The following is a 27,861-nucleotide window of genomic DNA, read 5'->3' as shown; positions in this document are numbered from 1 at the left end:
TGATAAGCGACGGGCAGATTAGACACATAGCCATAATTTAAAACATAGATTAGGCGATATTAACGTTAACATTGAAGTGGACCGTGGCATTAAGGGGGTAAAAAGGAAAACCCGGCGTGGCACTCAAGTAATATGTAATAAGTTATCAATATCAAAAAAGGATATACCTATCCACTACAGAAAATAATTATTAAATAATTACAAAAATACTAGTGTAACCGATCTTATTTGACATGCCCCGAGTGGGAGTTGAACACCGGTCTCCCGTGCCGCGGGCGGCATCGCAGACCACTATACCACCTCTTGGTAATGGGTTTGGATGCCTCTGGGGAGTGAGTTTACTTGCAGTACCGCTTAACGTCCACAGCCACTTCACTATACAGTACATCGTGACTGTGGATAGACACACGGTACCTCCGTTACACTAGTTCACGTTATTTTCAAGCTCCTCTAACTTATACTTGTCCAAGAATTCCTGTTTATATCTGCATTTAAACATTTCAATAGTATTACTTGTTTTTATTGCTACATCAAGGCCATTCCAAATGGATACCCCACAAACTGAGATGCACTTGCTTTTGAGAGTTGTACAGACAATAGGTGGTTTTAAATTCAAATTCCCTCTTAGATTATAACCCCTATCTCTGCCCATGACACATTTTTGTATGTTGCCAGGGACTATATTTTGTGTTACTTTAAGCATGAATTGTGCAGTTTTGAATTTAACCAACTCTTTAAATGTCAGAGTTTGACTTTTAACAAATAAACAATTGGTATGATCTCTATAACCAGCATGATGTACAATCCTTATAGCTCTTTTTTGCAGTGTGCATATCTTTTGTAGGTTGGTCATTAGGTTATTCTTTTATTTATTATATTATTTTATTGATATTTTTTTCCCTCCCTTTTCCTCCGTTTTCTCCCATCCCAATGTGAGTCGTTATGCCAATTCCCAATCCCCTTCCTGGTCGCTGCGCACCTACCCCCCACAGTCGGTCTGGGAGAGTGGAGGCTATCACGTGCTTCCTCCGACACACGTGTAGCCAATCAACCGATTCTTTTCACCTGGCAGCGCGGACTCTCACTGAGAGGGTGTAACGTGTGGAAGGATCACACTACCCCCCTTAGATCCTATCCTCGCTGAGCAGGCGCCCCCGACCAAACTGTAGGAGTCGCTGTTTACAACGACCAGGACCCACCCACCAGCTTTCCCACCCCTAACACTGCCAATTGTGTTAGTATGAACGACCAGCCAAGCTGGCTCGAACCCAGCGTCTCCTGCATTGGTGGCGAGCGCCTGGTCATTAGGTTATTCTAATGATATGGCATGATCTCACTTATTGTCACATTAGGTTTGTGGCTCAACATCATGACAGCATCATCAAAATTGCATTTGTGATACTTGGCTCTTGGTATTGGTATCCTTCACCAAAACATAAACCTGAGTAAAGTAGCCTAGTATATATATATAGACTACAAATATTCTTACAGGGAAATCGCAGCTGGCCGGTTGTTCCTCGTTGGCTTGGAAGGCAGCCTTGTTAGGCGCCACTATGGCTCTTTGCATGGAGCTCTTCTTCAGCTGACAGAGCGCGTTGTACTCCCGGAGGATGCTGACCAGAGGGCCCACCACCTCGCAGCGCACCTGCTGGTTCTTCACAGAGGTGAAGTTCCCATGAGTCTTAATTTTCAAGTCCAACGTCCTGCCACTCCTTGGATCTGCACAAGAGTGGTATACAAATTGATATCTCTCACACACACACACACACACACACACACACACACACACACACACACACACACACACACACACACACACACACACACACACACACACACACACACACACACACACACACACACACACACACACACACACACACACACACACACACACACACACACACACACACACACACACACACACACACACACACACACACACACACACACACACACACACACACACACAAACCCCGAGACAGTGAAAGAGAGAGTAATGTATTTTAGCTTTAGGGCATTCTCCGCAATAAGCTGCTACTGTGACACAGCAACATGACAGCACAACTCTCCTTTTAGGCAACACACCTCCAAGGATGAGAGTTTTCTGCACACAGCCGAAATGAGGCGTTAGTCCCGAGAATGCAGGCTCATTCCCCGAATATCCTCCGGTAGTTTGGGGTAGCCAAAGAATGACAAGGTCTTCCTCTTTGGGGTAGATCTGATGAGATTCTTGCTCAGCATTCAGCATTGCTATGGATGAAGTAGTTGTTTGGATTTAGTATACTTTAGTTTTCACAGTTATTAAGCCTGGGTTAAGGGGAGACCACCCCCCTAGATAGGGGGACAAAATAATAAAGGATGAAATCATTTGCAAACATCTTAATTGTTTAGAATAGTAAAAAAAAAAAGAAAAGAAAAAAGATTGCAATATTTTTTTGGGTGCATACTTTTTTTACCCACAAAGGGGCGTGGTCTATTCAAAATGGCCCCTTTTTGCATGTTACCCAGAGCAAAATTGTGCAAAAATGGATGATATATAGATATTTCTCATGGTTTTTCATGTTACTACATTAACACATTGACTGCCGTTCACATAGATCTACATTTCTGTCGCCCGACGGTTGAGTGCCGGAAACGTAGATCTACGTTTCTGTCACGGTATTTCTTTTATTATCTATTGCCATTCATAATTCAGCGGGGCACCTTGTGCATACTGTTCTGAGTGTGTCTGAGCTGGCAGACGGTATTATACCACCCTCTAACGCCTTCGGCCAGTAATGCACCCCGTTAGAAACGGGTTGGTTTATTTTCTCTACAGAGCTGCGGCATGGGGGCGGGTCCTAAACACTCCGGCAAAACACACGCTTGTAGGGATGCTTTGGACTACTGACCCCGCCCGCCCGTTGAAGAGCAATGTCCAACAACGTCGGAGGTACGATAAGGTAAGGACACCATATATGACGCGCGCCGGTCTAAATCACATTGGATGCGTGCACGACAAAGGATAATAGTGATGATCTAGCATTGATTTCAGGAAGATCCGATAATCAGGCGAAAAATGACAACATGTTTATTGAATTACACAAAAACGTGTTTTCGTGTCTTTTCCCTGGAATTGCTCAGAAGCGGCTGGACTATGTTCATATTAAAAACAGTATAAAACGGAAATGTACGGATGAAAAAATAATCTGTTTTTTGCACGTTGACCAGAAGCAGCTCAATGAGACTCGACGGCGTTATTAGACCCATAGCTATACTATAAAATATAGGTGTAGGTCTACAAAGTACAACTACGTTTACATGGGGTTAATGGACGGCACGGAAGTGGTCACTTCCCGGAAGGGGAGTGGCACTCAATGTGTTAAAATACTAACTTTTTGTTAGAGGATTTTTTGATATGCCACCCGAACAGGGATTTATGACCTTTTATGACCCCCTAGCAGTGTTAATTTTGTCAACGAATTTGATGACGAAAGATCTTCGTCAACGAAGCTTTTTCCCGCGACGACAACGAGACGTGACGTCACGTTATTGAACACCATGTGACGCCAACGTCACTAAATTATTAATTAAATATCGTTGACCACAACTGAGGACACAAAAATGTAGTTTACAAAAACCATGACGAATTCTCTCTTAATTTATGTCGACTAAAACAAGATGAGACAAAATAATTATAACTTTTAGAATAAGTCACGTTATTATTTCAGCATTTCCCATTTTCGTTTCCGGGTTAAACTCAGCAGCGTTTATGGCTAAAAGCCAAGCTACATAACATACGTGAGGCTAAAAACCGCGTCTCTCGTGACTACAGCTTATACCAATAACCATGAACGGAATCTGCTACTCTCTCAACACTCCTGCGGCAGCCAAACAGTTCTACCAAAAGAACATAGCATTTAAGACGACAGAGGCTGAGAGGATGGCTAGGCTAATAGCCTGGGAGTCGGGACCTATATCCCAGACACATACTTGCTCTCTTTCATCTGTGTACACCCACTACTATCAACATTACACATGGATACAACAAGGACAAGACCACGTTCACTTAAACAGGTATGAAATGAAAAGAAACAGACGAGTACTAACACTGAGATTGACCCTGCTATAAGTTATGAATCCCTTTAGCGCTTGAAGTGCACTAAAACGTCGTAATGACTTTTTATTTTTCATATAATGTTGGGTACATGCTCAGTAGAGTTAGAACGCTCCCAGTCTTAGGGGCCGTGATATTTTGTTACCACACTTTATGCACATAGAAGTGCGGTGGCAGGTTCGCTAAGCTAATGTTGTTAGCCGAATGCTCTGATGGGGGCCGCCATTTTAAGTTTAAAGTGACGTCGGCGATCTACGGTACGACTCGAGGGACAAAAGGGAATGTGTGTGTGACGTGTGTGAAATTTGTACAGTAGGTCCCAGTGAGAATTGCAATCAGTGTGTACTGTGTATTTACACTATCCTAATGTTCCTTTGTTGGTTAAAAAAATAAAATAAGCAATTTAAATCAGAATATGTTCCATTCCATGTCTGACTATTTCTGAATCTATTGACCATTTCAAGGAATGTTTGGTTACTATTGGGCTTCTAGCCTTCTACTGCACTTATTGTGAATCAGCTGATAGGGTTTTGGCTAGACTATACTTAATAAATAGAATTGCATTATTTACAATATAAAAATATAAAATGCCTTTTTCATTAGCGAAAACTAGACAAAAATCATCAGTTTTCTGCGACTAAATCTAGACAAAAACGACTAAATCGAGACTAACACTGACTAAGACTAAAATGCTCAGACATTTAGTTGACTAAAACTGACTAAACGAAAAATAAATGCAGATGACTAAATATGATGAAAAAGAAAAAGGAGCACTTGACACATGACTAAGACTAAAACTCAAATGAAAATAGCTGCCAAAATTAACACTGCCCCCTAGTCATAAAAAATTATTGTTTTGCATACATTTTTTGTATAAAATGTTCAAAAAATCTGGATGAGTGATATATAAAAAGAATCCTCTAAAAAGAAAGTTGTGGTATATGGATAGGAGGAAACGTGGCTAGTTTGGTTTGTGGAGGTACTCGAGAAATTTAGATTTTTTTTGTTTTATGTGTAATACAAACTCATAAAATCTCATTTTGAGAAAAACGCCTTTAAAGTTTTGTATTGTCTGTAAATCAGGCTATGTATGACATATCAACAAACCCTTTGGCACAAAGAAGCAGGATATAGATATGAATAAAGGTGGAAAGTTTGGTGTGTGTAGATGCTAGGGAAATGGTACATGTCTACCCTTTGGGAAAACGCCTTGAAAGGTCTGTATTGTAAAATGCCATACATTTTTTTTTAAACCGCTATTTACAAACACAACACCCAATCAAACCATTAGTAATAGACAACCTAAACACATGCCTGATAACTGAATAACATAATAATAATGATGTAGTAGTAGTAGTAACAGTGTAGTAACAAACAACACAACAGATTACTGTACCCCCTAATAGGCAAAAAAAGTTTGAATAGATATCACTATAAAACGTTCCCAGTTTGTTATGTACGGTACATATAAAAGAAAAAATATATTGCAAGTTTTCTGAATTGTATGTTTATATATGCAAATGAGGAACTTCCCCATTCAATATGTGCACATTTATGCATGCAATCATGCAAAATGAAGCTAAATAAGAAACTAAATGTGTTTTTTTTATGTTTTCTTGTCACTAGTTTGAAAGAAGACATGTAAAGGGGCAACATTATACAAAAATCTCAAAATTGCCCCAAAATCAGGAACATTTTATTTTAGGGGGGTGATCTCCCCTTAACACATTGAGTGCCACTTCTGTGCCGTCCATTAACCCCATGTAAACGTAGTTGTACTTTGTAGACCTAAACCTATATTTTATAGTATAGCTATGGGTCTAATAATGCCGTCGAGTCTCATTGAGCTGCTTCTGGTCCAGGGAAAAGACACATTGTCATTTTTCGCCTGATTATCGGATCTTCCTGAAATCAATGCTAGATCATCACTATTATCCTTCCTCGTGCACGCATGCAATGTGATTTAGACCGGCGCACCCCCACCCTGTCCTGCAACCCAATGGCATATAGCCAAACAGCTATAACACAGATAGCTTCAATCGCAGTCGAAATAAATATCAGATCAAGTAATGGTCTCTGAAATAATGCAAAAAAAAATAATCCAATAATCTCATCGTCATTCCAGTTATCCACATCGACATTGCACTTCAACGGGCAGGCGGGGTCAGTAGTCCAAACCACCCCTACAAGCGTGTGTTTTGCCGGAGTGTTTAGGACCCGCCCCCATGCCGCAGCTCAGTACAGAAAAGAAACCAACCCGTTTCTAACAGGGTGCATTACTGGCCGAAGGCGTTAGAGGGCGGTATAATACCGTCTGCCAGCTCAGACACACTCAGAACAGTATGCACAAGGTGCCCCGCTGAATTATGAATGGCAATAGATAATAAAAGAAGTACCGTGACAGAAACGTAGATCTACGTGAACGGCAGTCAATGTGTTAAACTGTACTGAACTTTGCCTGACCTATGGAAGGCTATGTAAGCCATGCCTCCTACTGGCTCTAAAACACGACTGCTCATGGGTTACAATGAGACTCCTGGTGAAAATGCTAGTGTGTAAAGTTACTTTGACTCACCAAGGTGGTGAATTGGTGTCTTAACGCTCATTTCACAATGAACAGCACCACGGCAAGTCACTTTGTGACTTTCTAGCATCGATTTTCATTGGGAGATTCGTTACTTGCAAATGAGCTAGTTACAGACCCAAGGGGAGGCATACTGTAGCTTGCATAGCCCTCCATTGCTTTGACATGTTTAGGTTATATTGAACTTAAACCAAAGCAAGAAATATTTTTTTTATGTTACATTTGTTTATTTATTCATCTAATTATTAGCACTGTCTGCATTATTAATAACTATGGATGGACATGTCCAATATCACTGACAACTCAATGTGATTTATACAAGGAACCACCTACTCTAAACTAAAAAAATAAATAAGTGAATTGCAAATGTGTTGACAAATCATGAGATGGTGTGCAAGTCATGGATGGAATTTAAAACAGACCAACTTATATGTTACTTCAATTTTCATTTAGTACTTAATCCATCAGTGAATCAACAAGTTGGTCAACCTTTTCCAGCCCCAATGTGAAAACAAAACACTGAAGTCAATATCGAGATGACTTACCTTTAAAGTTCCACACTCCATTATTGTTCAGATGCTGAACAATTGTCAGTTGTGTAGTTATAACCCTTCTTGCTGCGGTGTTCTTGAGCCATTCCTCAACGAGCTGTACTTGAAGAACATGTTTGGATCAAATTGAGGCATTCCATTGCATTTTAACCATAAAAACAGGAATAATAATTGGACAGAAATGTATTAATAGCACTACCCTCCATTGCTCCAATGGCAGTACATGACATATTGACCATGCCTTAAGACAGACGAGTCATAGGGCGGCTAGGTGGTGCAGTGGGCAAGGCGCTCACCACCAATGCAGGAGACGCTGGGTTCGAGCCCAGCTCTCCGCATTGCTATCAGCTTGGCTGGTCGTTCATACTAATACAATTGGCAGTATTAGGGGGTGGGAAGCTGATGGGTGGGGATCGGACGTTGTGGACAGCGACTCCTACAGGTCGGTTGGTGCGCCTGCGCAGCAGAATCAGGAAGAGACGGGGGCGGCGTGCGCTCCAAACGCAGACCCCCGACGCTGAGAGATCGAGCTGTGCAGGTGAAAAGATGCGACTGCTGCTTCCTCCTCGAGTACCGGAGGGGACACATTGCAGCCGGCTTGTGGGAGGCATGGCCTAACAACGTTCGAGACAGGGGAGGGTAGAATTGGACGATACGAAATTGGGATGGGAGGAAAATAGAAAATGGGAGAAAAAGTAGATAAAAAAAAAAAGACAGACGAGTCATGTGATCGTTCAGCAACATAGGTTTCCATTTGAAACTGGTAGCCTATAGCTGACAATGTGATGGGTAGGCCTATAGGGTTGGGTACCGAACTCTGTACTTTTAAGGGTACGGAACGAATTACTACTACCGAGTACCGATTCATGCTAGATCAAGCGGTACCAGATTTTGGTACCTTTACATGTTTAGTATAAGAGTGTGATATACTAGACAAGAAGGAGCCTTTTCCACAAATATAGATTAGTGTCCCGTCTCTTGGGTCTTTGGAAAGACCAGACAAGGTCAGAGGTGTTTGATCATATTTATGGCGGCCAGATATTGTCGATATATATATATATTTTTTTTTTATATATAATTTTTTAGCATTTTTACAGCTTTTATTGGTCACGCAGGACCGACAGAGCAGAGGGCGAACGGGAGGAGAGGTGGGGAGGAAATGCGACAAATAACGACGGGAGCTGGGATCGAACCCGGGTCGGCCGCGTAGGTGCGCGAGGCACTATGGTATGCGCCACGAGGGCGCCCGATAATGTTGATATTTAAAAACATAATCATGCGATTTATTTTGTGTGGTGTGTTAGAACAATAAATAACAAAACGTTCGAAATAAATAACAATGTTGAAATTGCGGCGTTTGGACTTATTCTTTACAAGTTACAACTGCAATTTAAGTACCGAAAAAAGGTACCGTTGGGTACCGACCCAACCCTATCAGACTATACTGCTTAAAATGTAACATGAACACAATCTACATACTGAATACACACCTCCTCGAATGTGTTGAGAAGCAGCAGGGGGTAGAAGATCTTGTAGTATTCGTCAAAGGACCTAAAGCTAGTACCCACTTTTTCCAGTGGGAATGGGATAAGCTCGTCAGTTGCAGTCCCAAAACTTTTATAGTTTGAGAAGTGTGCATAAGACCATTTCAAGATGTTCTCAACAGGGGTGGAGGGGTCAAGCTGGATAACGGAATCCCTAGGGGGCAAACCCACAGGCATTTGCTTGACTACAGGAGCCTCAGGCCTAGCGTAAGTCTTGTAAGTGGGTGGCATTGACCCTCTGGCACAAGGTTGTTGAGGGCGGTAGGTGACCTCAGGCGTAACATAAGTCATGTAAGAGGGAGGCACTGAACCACTGGCACAGGGTTGGAGAGGGCGGTAGGGTTTGGCAATAGGTGATGGGAGGTGTCCAGAAGTGTGCAGCACTTTGACTTCCGTTGCAGATGGGAGTTTAGGCGGTGGTGGTTTTGGAGGTAGCATCAGATGAGACAGCGTTTGGGGTGGTGGTTGAGCTTGGGTTACTCCCGTCGATGGCTGAGGAGCACCAGGCCTCCGCACAGGCACGGCTGGCCGGGTAGGCCTGGGTCTTCCAGCAGAGTCAGTCGTCTTTGCCATCTCCTCCACCAGGGAGTCACTCCTAGAACTTGAGGTAGCGTAGATTTTGGTGGTAGATGGCTTGGCCTTTTTGCGTGTCATCGGAGACATTCCGGGCTTCAAAAACAAGTGGTTGTCGCCCTGAGCAGAATTTGCACGAGTAGAGGGTTCAGTTCTCTTGAATCCTTGCTTTTCATTTGCCTCCACGGGATTAGTCCAGTCAGAGAGTTCAATCTCTCCCTCCAGTGGCGTTTGACTGCATGATATATCCATATCTACAGTGTCGTGTTGCGTGTGTTGGAAGTCCACGTCCATGTCCTCCATCTGAGAACAAAGGTCCATGTCTGTGGGTTCATTCTGAGTGCATTGCAACCACTCGTGGTTTTCATCGTGCGACGTCATCCTGCGCACATCAGACACTGCTGAATTGTTCCCACTGGACCCTGAGGTTTTACACTCCCTCTGGATACGATCCGGTTGAGAACATGGCAGGGTATTATCATCATCATCATCATCATCATCATCCTCCTCCTCCTCCTCCTCTTGTTCCATTCGATACCCTTTAGGCTTTCGGTTATCATTGCTTGCCTTCCTCTTTGCAATTAGCTTTTTCGGCCCCATGTCTTCATTTTCTGTCACGTGTACAGAGGTGCCTGCTCCCGACACTGTACGCTTGGCCCTGCTCTGTATGTAGAACTGATGCTGCTGTTCAGACATTAACTTACGTTTGCTACCTTTAGGAGACGTTTTTTGTGGCAAGCTCATTTGCTTCTTGCTCCTCCTGGTTGACTTATTTTTCGGCTCAACGTGGACCCCTTGGCCGTAGCGCCTCAGCTCATCAAGAGAGTCCAACGACCTCTGGGAATAATCAAAGGCCTTACGCTGTTTCTTCTTCAGGCCCAGCTTCTCTGCCGTGGACAGTACCTCCACTACCTTACGGACCTTTTTAGGGGGGACTACGGCCGGAGTACGAGTACCGGGGGAACTTGACCAAGAGGTCGAAGTGGAGGGCTTGCCGTAATTTTCGGATCTGTTCGGTTGGGGTTTTGAATCTACTTTGAGAGGTGGAATTGTTGACTCTGGAGCTTGAATTGGCGCTCGTTTCGAAAGAGCTTTCTTTCCTTGAGGCTTGGTTGGCAATGGCTTGGGTTCAACTAAGAGACTCCGTTTTTTGACAACAGGAGCTCGTCTGAGGCCTTCGGGAGGCGCTTTCTGCACCCCGCACTCTTCATCTATCTGTTGAAAAGCCTCCTCGATGTCAGCATTGGTTATGGGCTGCGTGGCAAGGCAGGACTCATCGACAGCTCGTCTCTCTTTTATGGCTGTTTCAACAGGTTCATTTTCCAGGCGTCCCTTATCCCAGGCAGATACCACATCTTCCTGTGTCTCGAACTCGAACACCTGGGATTCACTTATGCTTCCATCATAACCAAGATTAAGATCATCATCAGCGTCATCAATTTCCAAAGGGTTGTTTTCTGTCTTAACCCTTTCCAGGAGCAAATCTTCTTTTTCCAATTCATCCTCAAGCTCTGTCTCCTCATCCTCATCGTCAGTATCCGATATCACTATTACATCTGCCCTGGCTCTCTCTTCAAACACAGGCACTGGAGAGTGCCGTTCAGGTTCAGTCAGTCTAGTTTTCAAAACTGAAAGGGGCAAATCATCATCAGCACATTCAGATTCTGTTTCAGAGCTTGATGCCTGTGTCTTTATCTCGTCAGAGGAGGGCCTCTGGATTTTTGACTCAACCTTTCCTGAAGACAGTTTCAGACTTTTTTTGTTAGATTTGTTTAGAGCCATAAGTTGAGCAAGTCCCGATTTCAGACGGGCAGCATTCATTGTCCCTGGATTGGAACTGCAAGAAGCAAGCTCAGCAGTTACTCTACCCGTCACGTCAGTCTCATCTTTCAGAGTGGAATGCATCTTTTTCTGCATGGGGTCATCAGTCTGAGCAAAGCCACTTGGCTCCTTGTGAGAAAGCGGCTCCTGTTTTACAGAATACTGTGCTTCAGGCTGATCAATACGTAATGCTTCAGGCTGATCAATACGTAATGCTTCAGGCTGATCAATACGTAATGCTTCAGGCTGATCAATACGTAATGCTTCAGGCTGATCAACACGTAATGCTTCAGGCTGATCAATACGTAATGCTTCAGGCCTTGAGGTGTTGCTGCATGTTTGTGGTGGAGATATCGGACGTGTTTTGTTGCAGGGGTCAGGGCACAGCGTCACTTTCATTTCAGGGGTGCTTGCCATCTGATCGAGATATTTTATCAGACAGACGCGCAATTCTTTTCTTTCCAACATGGTAAGGCTCCATTCCTTCTGTGTGCCTTCCCTGAGATGCTTGTTTATGAGGTTCAGGAATCGGGAACACCTGGTGTCCGGACTCAGTTGGCTCACCACTTTTAGCAGTTTGCGGATGAGTTGCATGCACGCCTGTGGAACATCTCCGCTCGTAGCAAACCTGGAGGAAGAGGTGGAGGAGACCAAGGCGCTCATGCCTTGGGAGGGTTGCCTAGGTAAGGTAGCGCTCGTCATCACTATCTCCAGCCACTTTCCGTTGCAGTAATAAAGCGAGTCCATCTGGCCCTTGCCAAGATGCTGCTCAATGATGTGGACTAAAATAAGTGTTAAAAACTCTGTGACCTTGTCGCAGGTTCTGGAAAGCTTGAAGTGCAGGTCCCCATTTATCTCTTCGCAAATATAGTTAATGATGACGTAGATATAGTCGCTGATCTTCATGAGAGAGTGGAGTCCCATGATGGACTTCACAAAGGGTATGAACCACAGAAATGTGCTGTTGTGCATACGCATCGCCTGACCCAGATCCGACTTCATGAGGGACATCATTTCCTCGTAGTTCACAATGTTGTCCACACTGTGTGAGGGTCTGGTGTTCTTTTCCTATATTAAAAGAAGAAAGATAAACATGGAACATTAGCTTTTGTATTTAACAAGTAGACGGTCACAGAAATCAAACAGTAACACATTGTTGTGCTTAACACTTTGAGTGCCAACGACGAGAAATGTCATTGTTCGCCGCCATGCGTTGAGTGCCAACGACGAGAAATCTCCTTATTTAATCGTTATTGCTTTTATTAGTGATATCCATTCATTTTTCATCAATCCAGCCTCACGTTATCATTGGGACTGTCTATGAGCTCGAACAGGGAAAATACCGCCCCCTATCGTCTCCCGGATGGTAATGCACCCATTGGATTGGACTCAATGGAAATGCATGGGGGGGGGGGGGGACCGGAATCCACATTTTACTTCTCAGGCATGTAACCCGAGACGATTGCATTCATTGTGGACCCTCAGAGCAGCATGGAATATGTGTTTCGAGATTGGATCGTTGGATCAATAAACGCGATCAGGAATTGGAATAATCTTTTTGCAGAACATCTGATGTGAGGTAAGGAATCTATTTTACCAGTCTTGGGGTAATCAGATGTTTTTTTTCACATATTCCACAACGTGTCCCCTATGTGTGTATATGACGTTAGCGCTGACCAGGTCATAGATAATCGATTTTTCAGCCCGCTTCTCTAGCGTGCATAAGTACACATATACTATCGATAATCTAGCGTTTATTTGAAAACGATCAGTCGGAAAATGACAACGTGTTGTGTGTATTCCAGTAAATGGCTATTTCCACGGAATCTTAATTTTTTTCTAATCATTTCCAAAAAATTCTTTTTCAAAACGGCATAAAACGGAAATGTACAGATGAAAAAACAATCTGTTTCGTACATGTTGACTGCAAGCAAGTCATTGATAAGTGAGGGGCGTATTAGGCATAATATAGAATATAGAAATAGCTCCGCGAAAATCATGCAATACCGGAAAATCAGTCCCAAAAGGCTGGCATTCAAGCGATAAATCGTGCGCCCCCTGCTGGCACTCAATGTGTTAAGACATAACTCGAGACCTTGGTTCAATGTGCTTTTTTACTGTAAAGCTATTTGGTGCCATTTTGTGCCATTTGGATTCATCCCTTTCATACAGTAGGCTTCCAATGTATTGGAAAAATTTTACTTCGATACCTTGTAGATTATCAACAATCACATCTGATGAAAAGCGCTAAACTTTTAGCCACTGTTGACCTTTAACCTCTTAACCCTAACCCTACACTGTTGACCTTTAAAGATACCACGAAGTTAAGTGTCTTGTTAACATTTACATTTAGCTGACACTTTTATCCAAAGCGACTTACAAGTTCTGTACAACAAGTCAGCAGGCAGTAGGGGTGTAACGGTACGCGGATACGTACTGTACCGCCTCAATGTGGTCCTCCGGTACAGTACGCGCTGTGCACCGAGCGATTGCAACGGTATGGAACCTTTTTTTGCGGAACTTATATATAATATAACGTGCACAACTAACCGGATGTTGTTTGTTCCTCCCACGCAGCGCACAGCTACACTGAACGAGAGCTGTAATTCAGCATAGCATATTAGCCTTAAGTATGGCGAGTCAATACTAACTGACAAGCCAGAGCCATGTCATTGTTCAACTTTATTGCGAACTTTATCACGCATTTGAAACGGCATCACCCGAATGTGAATATCACTGGTACACGGAAGAAACATATGCTAGTGCAAACCCAGCTCTCCGTTGCATTAACGAAGCATCTCGCTATTAATTCAGACCGGGCCAACGCAATAACAAACGCCATATGTGTTTTTATAGCAGCAGATCTGCGACCATACTCCGTTGTCGAGAACACTGGGTTTAAGCACATGTTAAAAGTAATATAGCCCCGCTACCTAGCACTATGAATTGAAAATGGGGGACCCTGATGTAAACAAGACACGTCTTTTTCTGGTCTGCATCCCCTTAACTATTGTGTGTATTGAGCCGTACTGTATTGTACCCATTCTGCAATCTGTTAATAAAGTTTTCATTCATTCATTCCCTCGTCCGTATTTCAGCCAGCAAGTCATACCACCAGCTCTATAAACTAGCCCCTTTCATGACTGTGATGCAAGCCCTGCCCCTGTATTCAAGCATCACAGTCATCATGAAAGGGGTTATGTATAAACAAGCACACGCTACAGTTGTCCACGACTTATCCTCCAAGGCATCCGTCTGCTATATAATAATCGTCAGATTTACTTAAGTGTTGGGCGGCTACGTGGCGTAGTGGGCAAGGCGCTCGCCACGAATGCGGAGACGCTGGGCTCGCCTGTTCGAGCCCAGCGCTCCACATTGCCTTCAGTTTAGCTGGTCGTCCGTACTAATACACATTGGCCGTATTAGGGGGTGGGAAACTGATGGGTGGGGATCGGGCGTTGTGGACAGCGACTCCTACAGGTCGGTTGGTGCGCCTGCGCAGTAGAATCAGGAAGTGTCGGGGGCAGCGTGAGCCTCCCACGCGCTACTCCTCGCCACTGAGAGATCGAGCTGCGCAGGTGAAAAGATGCGACTGCCGTTACCTCAAGTACCGGAGGGGACTTGTGCTATGTATGACTTAGTCCACATTGCAGCCGGCTTGTGGGAGGCAAGAAACAGCGTTCGTGACAGGGGAGGGTTGAATTGGATGATACAAAATTGGGATGAGAGAAAATATAGAAAATGGGAGAAAAAGTGGATAAAAAAAAAAGATTTACTAGTAGTGTTATTAGTAGGTTACAGCAGTAAGCATTAGTTTGCTCAGTCAATTATGGCCAATTCGTTTTATATTGTTTAATACAGTTAAATAAATAGATAAATGAAAAGCAATTTTTTTTGTACAAAAAAAATACCAAACAGTGACTTCAAAACCGAGGTACGTACCGAACCGTGGATTTTGTGTACCGTTACACCCCTAGCAGGCAGGGTACAACTCTGGCAGCTAATGGTAAGTAACATTGTTCCTCAGTTCAACAGTGTCGAACTTGAGTGCTACAGACTTGAGTGCATAGTAGGTAATAATATAGGCAAGGTAGATTCCTTAGTAGCAGAGTGCATACTAGTAAATAGGGCTGGGTTAAAAAAAATCAATTTCCCGATTCTGAATCGATCTTCCTTTGAATTAGCGATTAATAAAATCCCAAGATCGATCTTAAAAAAAATTATTAAATAAAAACTTGATTTTTTTGGTTTTTCATCCCCCAATTTAGTCGTTATGCCAATTCCCTTCCTAGTAATTGCGCGCATTGCCCCACTGTCAGTCTGGGGAGGGTGTAGACCTGGCAATTAAGTTTGGCCTAGGGATAGGCATTTTCCATTGGTTCTCCCAGCCCACATGACCATTTCTAGCATTTCCATTGGCTATAGTGACAGACATAGATAATGATTGTGGAAATACAACAAATCTACGAAACCACTTACTGAGACATCATAGATATGCAAAAGGCAATGTTCCAATAAAAAGTACATTCATGTAACTGCTTGAGTCAATTCTTAAAGGGGAACTATTTTACTATTTCTTTCACTATTTGGGCACTTTTACACAATTCCTGTGAGTCTATGGAACACCTCTGTAATATATATATTTTTTTTATTCATTGTTTTGTATTTCTAATAAAGTCCTCAAAAACAGCATTTTTCTACCTCAAGATCTCGAGCCGTTTTGAGCCTGGGCAGCAGAACTGTGTGCAGCTCATCCTGCACCTCTCCATTAACATGCAGCGGTGTCTTTCTGACATCACAAATCATCACATTTTCAAATGACTCAGTTCAGTGAGGGTGAATATTGTGAGAGGAGAATTGGAAGAATGCGCCAATATGAGAATTTTGAGACATAGATCATATTAATATAAGTTCACATAGCTAGGAAACAATGCTAAACACTCAAAAAGGCCATTTATAAGATAGTTCCCCTTTAATGTAACATTGATATTTTTAACAATGCAACATGTTAGAGCAGACCTGGGCATTGTACGGCCCGCGGGCCGTATGGATGATTCTGACCGGCCCGCGAAAGATTACATGATAATTAAATATATATATATATATATATATATATATATATTAGAGGTGGGCATAGATAAATTTTTTTAATCTAGATTAATCTATCTGCAATCCTGGATTTAATCTAGATTAATCTAGATTAAAATGTCTCAAAAAAAAAAAAAAAAAAACCTGCCGAAGGCATTCAAAATATGTGTGTTCTACCCAAATAATGACCAGAAGTAAGTCCTTACTTTTTCTTTCCTCCTTATGTTTCTCAGGCCAGGTGGCCCATTACACCATGAGCCCATCTCCCGTTTCCAAAATGCATTACAGACTGTTTGAAAAAGCTGTTTTGCTATGATAATTGGTAATTGTTGTGAAGGGCCAGATTAAACTGAGAATCTACCTTTATTGTTTGATATACTTTGTATATTATTTATATATATACACGGAATATCCCTTTACCTGCGTTCAAACCAGAGTAATATTCGCTCTCCTATTGGACAGCGCCCCCAGGCGCCAGGGCGCAAGCCCCCAACGGCAAGTTCAAAGACAAGTGCAGGCATGTCGGAACATGCCCGGAGTCAGCGTAGTGATACCAGACAAGGACTGAGGTTGGGACTAGATATTCACTTAAGTATAAATACAGCGCAAGGTGCGCACACCGTGCTCTTAGCTTCGTGTCTTCGTTCAGTACCTTACCCACCTTCACCACGAGTCAACGTGCAGTGAAGTGAGCAACCTTGCGTCTAACAGAGCATTGAGAACCGCGTGCGAATAGAATGGTAAAAGTGTCAGAGTTTAATGAAGTAACGTTGAGTTCGACTTAATCTAATGTGAAGTAAATAGTCGTTCATTTATTGTATATCGTGCGGCCACAGTTCGTTCGTGTGTAGCATTACCCAGCGGTTCGTCGTGTCTTTAGCTAGTGTACTTAACCAGGGTGTGTGGCCTAAATACGTCGCCCACACCCGAGGAGTCCTAGGCGGAGAACCGTTGGACATGTACACAGGAGAATCGGCGTCGGCGATTGCAGAACCATTACTGGTTGGATTATATTGATTTGGAACGTGGTACCCGGAGAGGAGCATCGTTGATTTCCACTATCGTTTGGGATTCAACCTTGTGAGGATTACAACTCGGGCCGGCCTCGTGGACGGAGGCTGGCTAGCTGTCATCAATGCTGTCGAGCATTTGGATTACAATTATTACTTTGCTGCTGATCAAGGACCGACTCCTGTACCTGGAGTCTCTTTATTCCTCATTGAATCAGACGGAGTACCCGAACATTCCTCTACCCTCCAGGCCTTACACCCCCGGAGGGAACCCATTGTCTCCCGGCGGTACCAGTGTTGCCCTATATAGTTGCTACTATACGACAGGTGGTGTCAACTTAGACCCATCGTAGGATTCCTGCTATTCTTAGTGACTCATGCTATTGACTGACTTTACGTATATTCTTCGCCATACAAGCGCGACCCTAATTCTCATTCTGTAACCTAACGTTGCCTAATAATAATAAATTACCCTCAAATACTATTTCTTTGTCAATGCCGTGTTCTTGTGGGTGTTCACCATCTATATTTGATGTACTGTCTGGCCAGTAATTAAAGTACATAACTAGCAGTGGTTTAATCTATCACAATCTTTAATACAGTCAGGGTTTTGTAACCCCTCAGTTACAGTAATGAAATATCAAAATAATGTTCAATAAGATGTACTTGTGTTTAATAAATTTTTTATTCAGAAGTTAACACAAATAAATAATATTACCAGTACAGTATCTAGCACTCTCAGGAGCAAAACAGAAAGAATCATTTCAAACTTGAACTATGTGACATGGCTTGAATCAACTGCTCCAGTGGAGTTGCTCAGTGGCCAATGGTGTCAACTGTGGTTGTACTGGGCAGCTCCCAGGTGTGAATGGAACTGTGTGAATGTGAAGCAGGGCGTTCCTGAAAAAGAGCATCTGTGCTCAGAGAACCTACCCTGGGTAAATAAAGGTAAAAAAAAAGAAAATGTAATGCGTTAATTATATTATCGCGCGATACTAGTATAGCGTTAACGCAGCACGTTAACGCCGTTAACGGCCCAGCTCTAATATATATATAAAAAAAAAATAATCTTTTCATGTCAACGTTCACACGCACAATATACGCTTACCTAGGATTTGACTTGATTCAACAACAAAGCAGTCGGGGCAATGGCAAGCCGAAAACTGTCGAAAGTGTGGGTTTTTTTCACAACTGAGGTAGGTAGATTACATTTTTTTTATTTGCAATTAATTTCAAGGCAACTAGGCAGCAACAATCTCGAACACATGAAAACCCTGAAAGAAGTCAAACCATCAACTGATCACCGGCACAGGTACTCATCCATGTTAGGAGCACTGCATGATGAATTTTCAAGGCGTTTTCAAGATTTCAAAAAGGTTGAGGATGAAATGCAGCTGGTTTCCTCTCCCTTTACCTGCAGTGTTGATAGTGCACCCACTGATGTTCAGCTTGAACTCATTGACCTGCAGTCTGATTCACTACTGAAAGAGCACTTTAAGTCAGCATCGCTGCTAGAGTTCTACTCTGCTCTCAAGGAGGAGAACTTTCCAAACATGAGGAGACATGCTCAGAAGATGTTGGTTATCTTTGGATCCACCTACATATGTGAACAGACATTCTCAGTCATGACGTTTACCAAGTCCAGGTACAGATCCTCTCTCACTGATGAACATCTGGCAGCTGTGCTTCGCATCTCCACCTCAGACATGCAACCTGACTTTGATAGCCTTGTTAAAGCTCAACAGAGACTGGATTTATCACACTGAAAAAAAAAAAAGAACTGAAGAACACTAAAATGTGGAAATATAACAAGTGAAATGGGACACTTGATATTTTTTTTTCTTTTTTTTGCACAGTTCTGAAAACATTAAATGTTTAATATAGGCATGTCAAGTAAAAAAGGCTACACAACTGGGACACTTTTCTTTACACAGTTCAGTGACATGTCTTGTTTATTTTGGCTATAAGATGATGTGATGTCTTTAGAAAGCTAAGAAAATCCTTGTTTCAATAGTATATGAAACTCAAAATAATAACTTTATTTGTATAGCACTTTTTCATACATGCCCTTTGTTATTAATGTTTCACATTTTGTTTATCATTTTGGAAATAAATTCTATTTGAATAAATGATATTTTTGAAAGCTAACCTCACATTTTAACACTTTGATCGCCAATGACGCCTTAACTCGTCATTCCCCGCCATGCTAATTCTGCCAATGACGCCGTAACACGTCATTGAGATCAATATTTCAAAAAATCTGTGATCGCAATCATATTTCTCCCGCGGAGACTTGAGATCTACTGTTGATCCCCTCTCAACTCTCCAACGGTTCAAGAGCGCCATCTGGTGGCGGATCGGCGGATCGCCCAAACCGGAAACGGAAACTGGTGCTCATCCAAATTCGGTCCGATCACTCGCTATAGGTCCCGGGACTCGAGCTCGACACAATGGATAGCGATCCGTTAGCAATAACTCGATAAACAACATGATTTGGACGTATATACTATTATACAACCTGGAGATGGATCGCATATTTCAACAACCCATAATAGGAATATTTTTGCTCCACGCTCACCGCCCAACGGCCCGAGGAGACTGGGGTAAGTTTCAGCGTTTATTTTTACCGTGTTCGATACAAACTGCTCTAATGATCATATCACCTACACTACATGAATCATCTAAAGTTGGCCACGGAATTATAAACGACCCCCCCCCCCCCATCCGGTCAACATCAGATGATAAGTAGTAACTTCTAGAAGCACGTCCATTTGAATTTTTTTATCTGGCGCCGATCGCTATCAAACTGTATTTGATCATCAATATAATGCATTTAGGGCTATAAATCACGTTCTGCAGAATGCTGCAGAAAACGATAAAAACATATTTATACTTTAGACCGTATTTTAGTATGAATATGTGAATGAAAAATTATAACGTTCCTACATCCTGAACGATAGATAATTGACGTTGAATGGGCCATAGTAATGTCAATTTAGCAATACAATTTAAAAAGTTATAGCCCTGCAAAGAAGGGGAACTTCTCCATAGACAAATAGAGCTGGCAGAGGATGGTATAAGGATGTACATAAGCGTGGCAAAGAAAGTGTTAATTGCCAAATAATAACATACACTATTACCAGGGGTCAAAACAATGCCATTTACTGCTTTTTATATAGAAATAAAATGTATATTATGCATAATTGAGTTTGGAATTTTGGCCCGGCCCTCCAACATATTTTCAGTTGCTCATTCGGCCCCCCGGGAAAAATAATTGCCCACCCCTGTGTTAGAGGGTTCCTTGAACCATTAAAATTTTATAGCATTGAATCTAATTTAATCGGAAATCGAATCAATTCGGGACCTTGTGAATCGGAATCGAATCGTTTTGGGAAATCAGTGGGGATACCCAGCCCTACTAGTACAATTTTTTTTTTTTTCATTTCAGATATTGATTGAAGAAGTGTGTTTTTAGTCGACGGCGGAAAATTGGTCGGGTTTCGGCTGTCCTGACTGTGGTTGTGGAGCAAGGTTAACTCATGTGCCTGGACATACTGCTCCTTTCAATTCTAGTTGATTTCAAAATGTTTGAAACTTCTAGTCACTTTTTGTTGACTAGATGTGGACCTAGCTCATTGTGGACTGGACTGCATTCATATAGCGCTTTTATCCAAAGCGCTTTACAACTTATGCCTCACATTCACACACTAAAGCCCTTCCCATAGTCGAATGGACCGTACATGGACTGGACTCCGCGGAGGTCCACTGGACTCATTGAGCTTTCATAGTGGATCGTACCTCAGCGGACCTCCACGGACCAATGTCTCGCGCCAGTTTACAGATACATACAGCTAGTGGCGCCAGCTTTTTATAGTCCCGGAGTGATGTATCATATTAATATCTGTATTTCTGTACTTCATTTGCCAGTCTCTCCTCAAAATGTGCGTCTATCTGTGCCATCGTTTTTACCACAAGATGGCGATGGCGTCGAGGGCTAATCTCTAACTCTCCTCGCGCGGTGTCATTTAATGCAGGTCATGGTCAACAAAGACCCCAAGCAGCGTTTTGTGTGACACCAAGTGGGCGCCGCGGACGTCCGCGCGTCAGAAAATAGGAGCTTCGCACTTGGACTCTGCTTTGGGTCTGCTTTGAGTACCCTTTGGGTCCACTTTGAGCCCGCGGGAGTCTGCTCCGTGTACGGTCCGCTCGACTATGGGAAGGGCTTGACAGTGGAGGCAGCCATGCAAGGTGCAAACCTGCTCATCTGGAGCAGTTAGGGGGTTAAGCGTCTTGCTCAAGGACACTTCCGACACGATGCCAGGAGGAGTCAGGGGGCCAGAATCAAACCGGGAACCTTCAGATTACCAGCCGACTGCTCTACCCTCCTAAGCCAGTGTCGCCCCCATTGTGTAGGCCGTTTGCCCTGATAAAGATGAGTGAAAGTTGAATTAAACAATCTTGCATGGATTTAACCATGCAGAAGCTTATTCTTTGATACGGTTTCTTACAGCCTGAAATGTAAGGATATTACATCTGAGTTTTCCCACTTTTATTTACACATTATCAGAACAGTTTAATATAAAGGTGACGGATCACTGTGGTAGTTTTGAATGGGGAAATCAATAAGTTGTTTCATGAAGAAGCCAGTGTATTACTATGTAAGGGGGCTATCTAGTTAGCTAGGTCTAAGACATTGCATCGGCCTGAGAGAAGAATCGAGCATTGGAAATACACAAGGACTGCTCTATTCCCTTGTGGATAGTTAAACCTTTATTTTGCTGTACTGCCCGTCTGAAGCTGTCTGGCTTGCTCAGAACACGGCCAGAACTGCGACCATGGGTCTCGGTAATTAAGCGAATGGCTATGCATTGATTACTAGGGCTGTCACCGACTAAGGATTTGGATAGTCGACTATGATTGGCCAAAATTTTCTGTTAGTCGACTAAAAAAACTATATATATATATATAATATATATATTTTTTTATCATTCAATTTGGGCTGTGGGGGGTGCTTAACACTTTGGTTGCCAGTTGTTAACATGGCAAAACGTGGTTGGATGCCAGCACCCACTTCAATGATAGTGTTGTGAACGCATAATCTCCGTCTTAAATTATGGCTATGTGTCTAATCTGCCCGTCGTTTATCAATGACTTGTTTACAGTCAACATTGTCGAAACGGATTTTTTTTAATATTTTTTTTAAATAATCGGTTCATTTCCGTTTTATAGCATTTTGAAAAGCCCTCGTTTTTCAGGAAAATATATAGATTCCGTGATAAAGGGCATTTACTGGAATATTCTGGCATACACAAAAAACGTAATTTTTCGGCCTATTTATGAATCGTTTTCAAATAAACGCTAGATTATCGATAGTATATGTGTACTTATGCACGCTATATAAGCAATCTGTAAAATATATTCTCTCATTTCCTGATCAGCGCGCACACACACACACACACACACATATAGGGCACACGCTGATATATAGGTCAAAACAGATCCGATTACCCCAAGACTGGTAAAATAAATTGCTTACCTCAGATCAGATGTTCTCCAAAAAGATTCTTCCAATTCCTGATCGCCATTCCAAATATCGATCGCGTTTATTGATTCAGCGTTGGGTACTGTAAATATGTATTCCACATTGTTTTGCGGCTCTGCGATCACTTGGATCCTTCAGTTGGCTTGACGGAAAAGTTAAATGAGGAAACTGCCCCCCCCCCCTTCATCAGTCTAATCTAATGGGGTGCAGTTACACAGGGAGAGACGATAGGGGGCGGTATTTTCCCAATGGAGCTCAGAGAGAGTCTGCAACACTAGCGTGAGGCTCAATTGATGAAATTAATTCAAATCGCTAATAAAAAAATTACGACAAACAAACGCTATATAGCCTTGCTGGCATTCAACTGGCGGCATGAACTAACGACAAAACGCGTCCGTGGCACTCCAAGTGTTAATGTCTGAAGGAGTCGACTGAAGGCTTCTTGTCCTCTGCAAAAGCATGCAATTGGTCCACTGATGGATACATCTTGATATTTGTCTAGTCTAGTGTGTTCATTAGATGGGTGAAATCCTCTTTCAGTGCTTCTGTGCCTGTTTTCTTAGGCAGTTAGCCTCTGGTATGCGTGCCATTAGCGTTAGCCACGCTTCTAGGCCTCTTATTTTGGAAAGAATGATAAAAAAAAAATATATATATATATATATACTTTTTAAATTTGTTTGTATTCGACTAAGAGGTTGGCAGTCTCCTTTCGACCAATTAGTCGACTAATAGGTTTCCTCATTTTACTTTTCCGTCAAGCCAACTGAAGAATCCATTGTGATCGCCGGCCCGGAAAACGCGTGGATTATGTATTTACAGTATGGGTGTAACGGTACACAGAAGCCACGGTTCGGTACGTACCTCGGTATTGGGGTCACGGTTCGGTACAACAGAAAAAAATATTTATAATAATTATATCATTTTTTTTTTATATATATATTATATTTATGATAATAATAATAATAATAATAATAATAATAATAATAATAATAATAATAATAATAATAATAATAATAATAATAATAATAATAATAATAATAATAATAATAATAATAATAATAATAATAATTAAATAGAATAATTTTCTATAGGCTTGCCGTGGTAGTCAGTGATACTGATGTCATTCTGTGTTCAGGCATCCACTTGCCTACTGCCCCTTTAACAACTTATCCTTGCGCATCCTTAACCCTTTTCTCGCCAATGACGTGTTACCACGTCATTCCTCGCCATGCGTAATCTGCCAATGACGTTTTACAGCGTCTTTGAGATCAATATTTCAAATTTCTGTCATGGTATTCATATTTCACCCACGGATCCTTGACGGGTGCTGTAGATCTCCGCTCAACTCTCCAACGCTTCAATACCGCCACCTGGTGGTCGATCGGCGAGTTGCAACCGGATGTTGATAATTGTGATGCCGGTGTGTCTCCCTATTCCGTCCGGCCACTCGCTATCGCTCGCGGGACTCCATCCAAACACCGTGCATATCGATCCGTTGCCATAACTCAATAAACAACATGATTGGACGTGTATTAGTAATATACAACCCGGAAATGGTTCACCTAGATCAACATCCCATAATAGCGATCTTTTTGCTCCACGCTCATCACCCAACGCTACGAGGAGACTGGGGTGAGTTTCAGCCTGTTTTTTTACCATTTTCGATACAAACTGCTCTGATCTATACATCACCCATACGACATGAATGATTTAACGTCGGCCACGGAATTATAAACGGACTATAAACGGAATTATAAACTACCCCCCCCCCCCCTTTCCTCCGCGCATGATGAATCATAACGTATCATATACAGTTGAATTTTTTAATATAGCGTGTATCGGGAATAAACGGCAATCGATAATCTATATATGCGTTTAGGCCTATAACTCACGTTCTAGGAATTACTGCAGAAAACGATAAAAACATACTTATACTCTAGAAGGTATTTTTGTATGAATGTTTGAATGAAAAAGTATAACGTTCCCACATCCTGAACGATAGATAATCGATGTTGAATGGGCCATAGTAATGTCAATTTAGCAATACAATTTAAAAAGTTATAGCCCTGCAAAGAAGGTGAACATCTCCATAGACTTACAGTGCTGGCAGAGAGGCTACAAGGATGAGAATAAGCTCCGGCAGATAAAGGGTTAAGTTTCAGTTTCACTTCCAGAGAGAATTAACTTCACGACGAGACTGAATACTACAGAACAGAGAGGACATGTTACTTACAACAATGGCAGAGGATTATTTGGATTTAAACACTGGAGCTCAGATGATCTGTCCTTTTTATTTGATTGTGGGGAGAATGTTGATGTGTTTGTTGGCGCGTGTGTGTGTGTCTGCGACGCGTGTGTGTGTCTTTCCCTTGGTTTCATTTGGTTAACGTTATTGAGCGAACAAGAAAACGACCCTGCAGCTGTTCCAATGTAAATGTGCCTTTCTCGTGCACTCGCCCGCTCTGAACTGAAGTCGGAGAGGGAGGGATGCAGAGCGGTTTGCGCACGCTCCAGACTGCGCGTGTGTGTGTGTTTCCCCACGCGCGTGCGGTGTGCTCTGTGTCCCTCTCTCTCCCTCCCTCTCTGTCTCTCTCTGTCTCTCTCTCTCCCTCTGTCTCTCTCCCTCTCTCTCGCTCGCTCGTCACAGTCTGTATCCCGACTGACGGTGTGCCGCGCGTTGTTCTTGCATGTGCGACTGGTGTTTGCGCTGAGGCGTATTCGCCATATGGCACGCGTACCGCACCGTGATGGCCGTACCGTAAATTCGCAGGGACGAATACACGTACCGTTACACCCCTAATTTACAGTACCCAACGCTGAATCAATAAACACGATCGATATTTGGAATGGCGATCAGGAATTGGAATAATCTTTTTGGATAACATCTGATCTGAGGTAAGGAATCTATTTTACCAGTCTTGGGATAATCAGAGCTTTTTTCACAGATATATCAGCGTTTGCCCTATGCGTGTGTGTGTGTGGCTGTGATCGCTGATCAGGAAATGAGAGAATCGATATTTCAGCCCGCTTCTATAGCGTGCATAAGTACACATATACTATCGATAATCTAGTGTTTATTTAAAAACGATTCATAAATAGGCTGAAAAATTACAACGTTTTTGTGTATTCCAGAATATTCCAGTAAAGGGCGATTATCACGGAATCTATATATTTTCCTGAAATTTTCAAGAAAACGAGGGCTTTTCAAAATGCTATAAAACGGAAATTAACCGATTAAAAAACAATCCGTTTCAACAATGTTGACTGCAAAGTCATTGATAAACGACGGGCAGATTAGACAAATAGCCATAATTTAAGACAGAGATTATGCGTTCACAACGCCATCATTGAAGTGGGTGGTGGCATTTAACGGGGGTAAGGCGCACCGCATGGCTGGTAATCAAAGTGTTAATATAAAAAATCTGATAATAGATCAGATCAGGTACTTTTACTGGAAGCCTGTGTAAGTGATTAATCAGCTTAAAACGAACTACCAAAAAGGGAAAAGCATATTGATCAATGGTCTTGACACATTGTATGAACTCAATGTAATATCAAAGATCAACAATGACAAGGAAACCATATCAACACCACATGTCAAAAACTGTGGTTATCCTTTCAGGCAAAAATAGTCCATTATGTTTTTTTTTTATCCACTTTTTCTCCCATTTTCTATTTTTCTCCCATCCCAATTTCGTATAATCCAATTCAACCCTCCCCTGTCTCGAATGCTGTTTCTTGCCTCCCACAAGCCGGCTGCAATGTGGACTAAGTCATACATAGCACGAGTCCCCTCCGATACTCGAGGTAACAGCAGTCGCATCTTTTCACCTGCGCGGCGAAATCTTTCAGAGTCAGGGGTCTGCGCTTTGGAGGGGCGCCGCCCCCATCGCTTCCTGATTCTACTGCGCAGGCGCACCAACCGACCTGTAGGAGTCGCTGTCCACAACGCCCGATCCCCACCCATCAGTTTCCCACCCCCTAATACTGCCGATGTGTATTAGTACGGACGACCAGCTAAACTGAAAGCAATGTGGAGCGCTGGGCTCTCCAGTATTCGTGGTGAGCGCCTTGCCCACTGCACCACGTAGCCGCCCTAGAATAGTCCATATGTTTAAAGAATTCCATCTTGATTCAGGCAAGAAAAATGTAAGTGGAAGCACAGCATGTTAGCATTTGTAAGCATCATATAAGAACAAAGAGATTCAATATAACTTCACAATATGCATTCTTGCCATGTAAACAGTCAATTAATATCCCAGGACCTCCGTTCCTCATACATTATCCAACTCGTTTTGGATAATATGAGTAGACAAGATGAAACCATGATGAACAACCATACGATTGGCTGATGGAGGAATCATAGTAAAAAGCCATGAAACGAAAGACCACCCACTTTCTCTCGATTGAGCAAGTATCAATGGAAAGATATGAGGAACGAAATATCTTCATAATCTATATATTGAAATATAAAACTGCCAAAGCATCTAAATTGAGACAACAAGCATGGCAGATATTTGCAGATAATCTAAACGCATAATAAAATGTCATCCGATTTAGCAGACTAATGTAACATACTGAAGGAATCCTTGTTTTTCAATGTGTATATAATGTAAATATCTGGAGATGACAGCATCTGCTATTAGATCTCAGATGATGACAGTATTTAGTGGTGTGTGTTTTCAAGTTAGACTGGGAAGCCACAGGCTAATAGAGCCATGGGCTCCGAGGTCGTCGGCAGGTTTGTAACATCAACACCTGATAAGCACTGGTGGGGGAGGTTTGGTCAGAGAGCTACGGGGAGAGTTCGACATCAATAGAAACGGACATTTAGTGTGTTAAAGGTCACCAGCTGTTGCCATGGTATCATGTCACGTAGTAACGAGAAAAGGGGCGGGCCCCCGTTGCTAGGGGGAAAACATTATGAGATGAGAGTTCCTTCCGGGGTAAATTAGATTACGACACGACGTGGAGGCGAGCAGACGCGTTGATCAGAGACTTTGAAACGATCCCCTCGCGGGGAGGAAGGAAATGCCACGTCATCGCTAG

At 42.5% G+C, this 27,861-nt stretch overlaps 1 protein-coding gene across 2 annotated transcripts in view; it reads right to left on the bottom strand.

Annotated features, from left to right (window-relative positions):
* setx (senataxin) overlaps nucleotides 1-27,861 on the bottom strand; it is a 139,158-nt gene that overhangs the window by 46,689 nt on the left and 64,608 nt on the right. For both annotated transcript variants that reach the window (XM_084325202.1, XM_084325203.1), the window contains 4 exons: nucleotides 8,725-12,240; nucleotides 7,229-7,331; nucleotides 2,089-2,253; nucleotides 1,490-1,719 (listed from right to left, as the gene is read on the bottom strand). In XM_084325202.1, coding sequence (XP_084181328.1) covers nucleotides 1,490-1,719; nucleotides 2,089-2,253; nucleotides 7,229-7,331; nucleotides 8,725-12,240 — 4,014 coding nt within the window. The remainder of the gene's footprint in view (nucleotides 1-1,489; nucleotides 1,720-2,088; nucleotides 2,254-7,228; nucleotides 7,332-8,724; nucleotides 12,241-27,861) is intronic.

Source organism: Notolepis coatsorum (genome assembly GCF_963971535.1).
Source record: "Notolepis coatsorum genome assembly, chromosome: 11".
NCBI classification, from domain to species: Eukaryota; Metazoa; Chordata; class Actinopteri; order Aulopiformes; family Paralepididae; genus Notolepis; species Notolepis coatsorum.
This window is presented reverse-complemented; position numbering and strand designations above follow the sequence as displayed.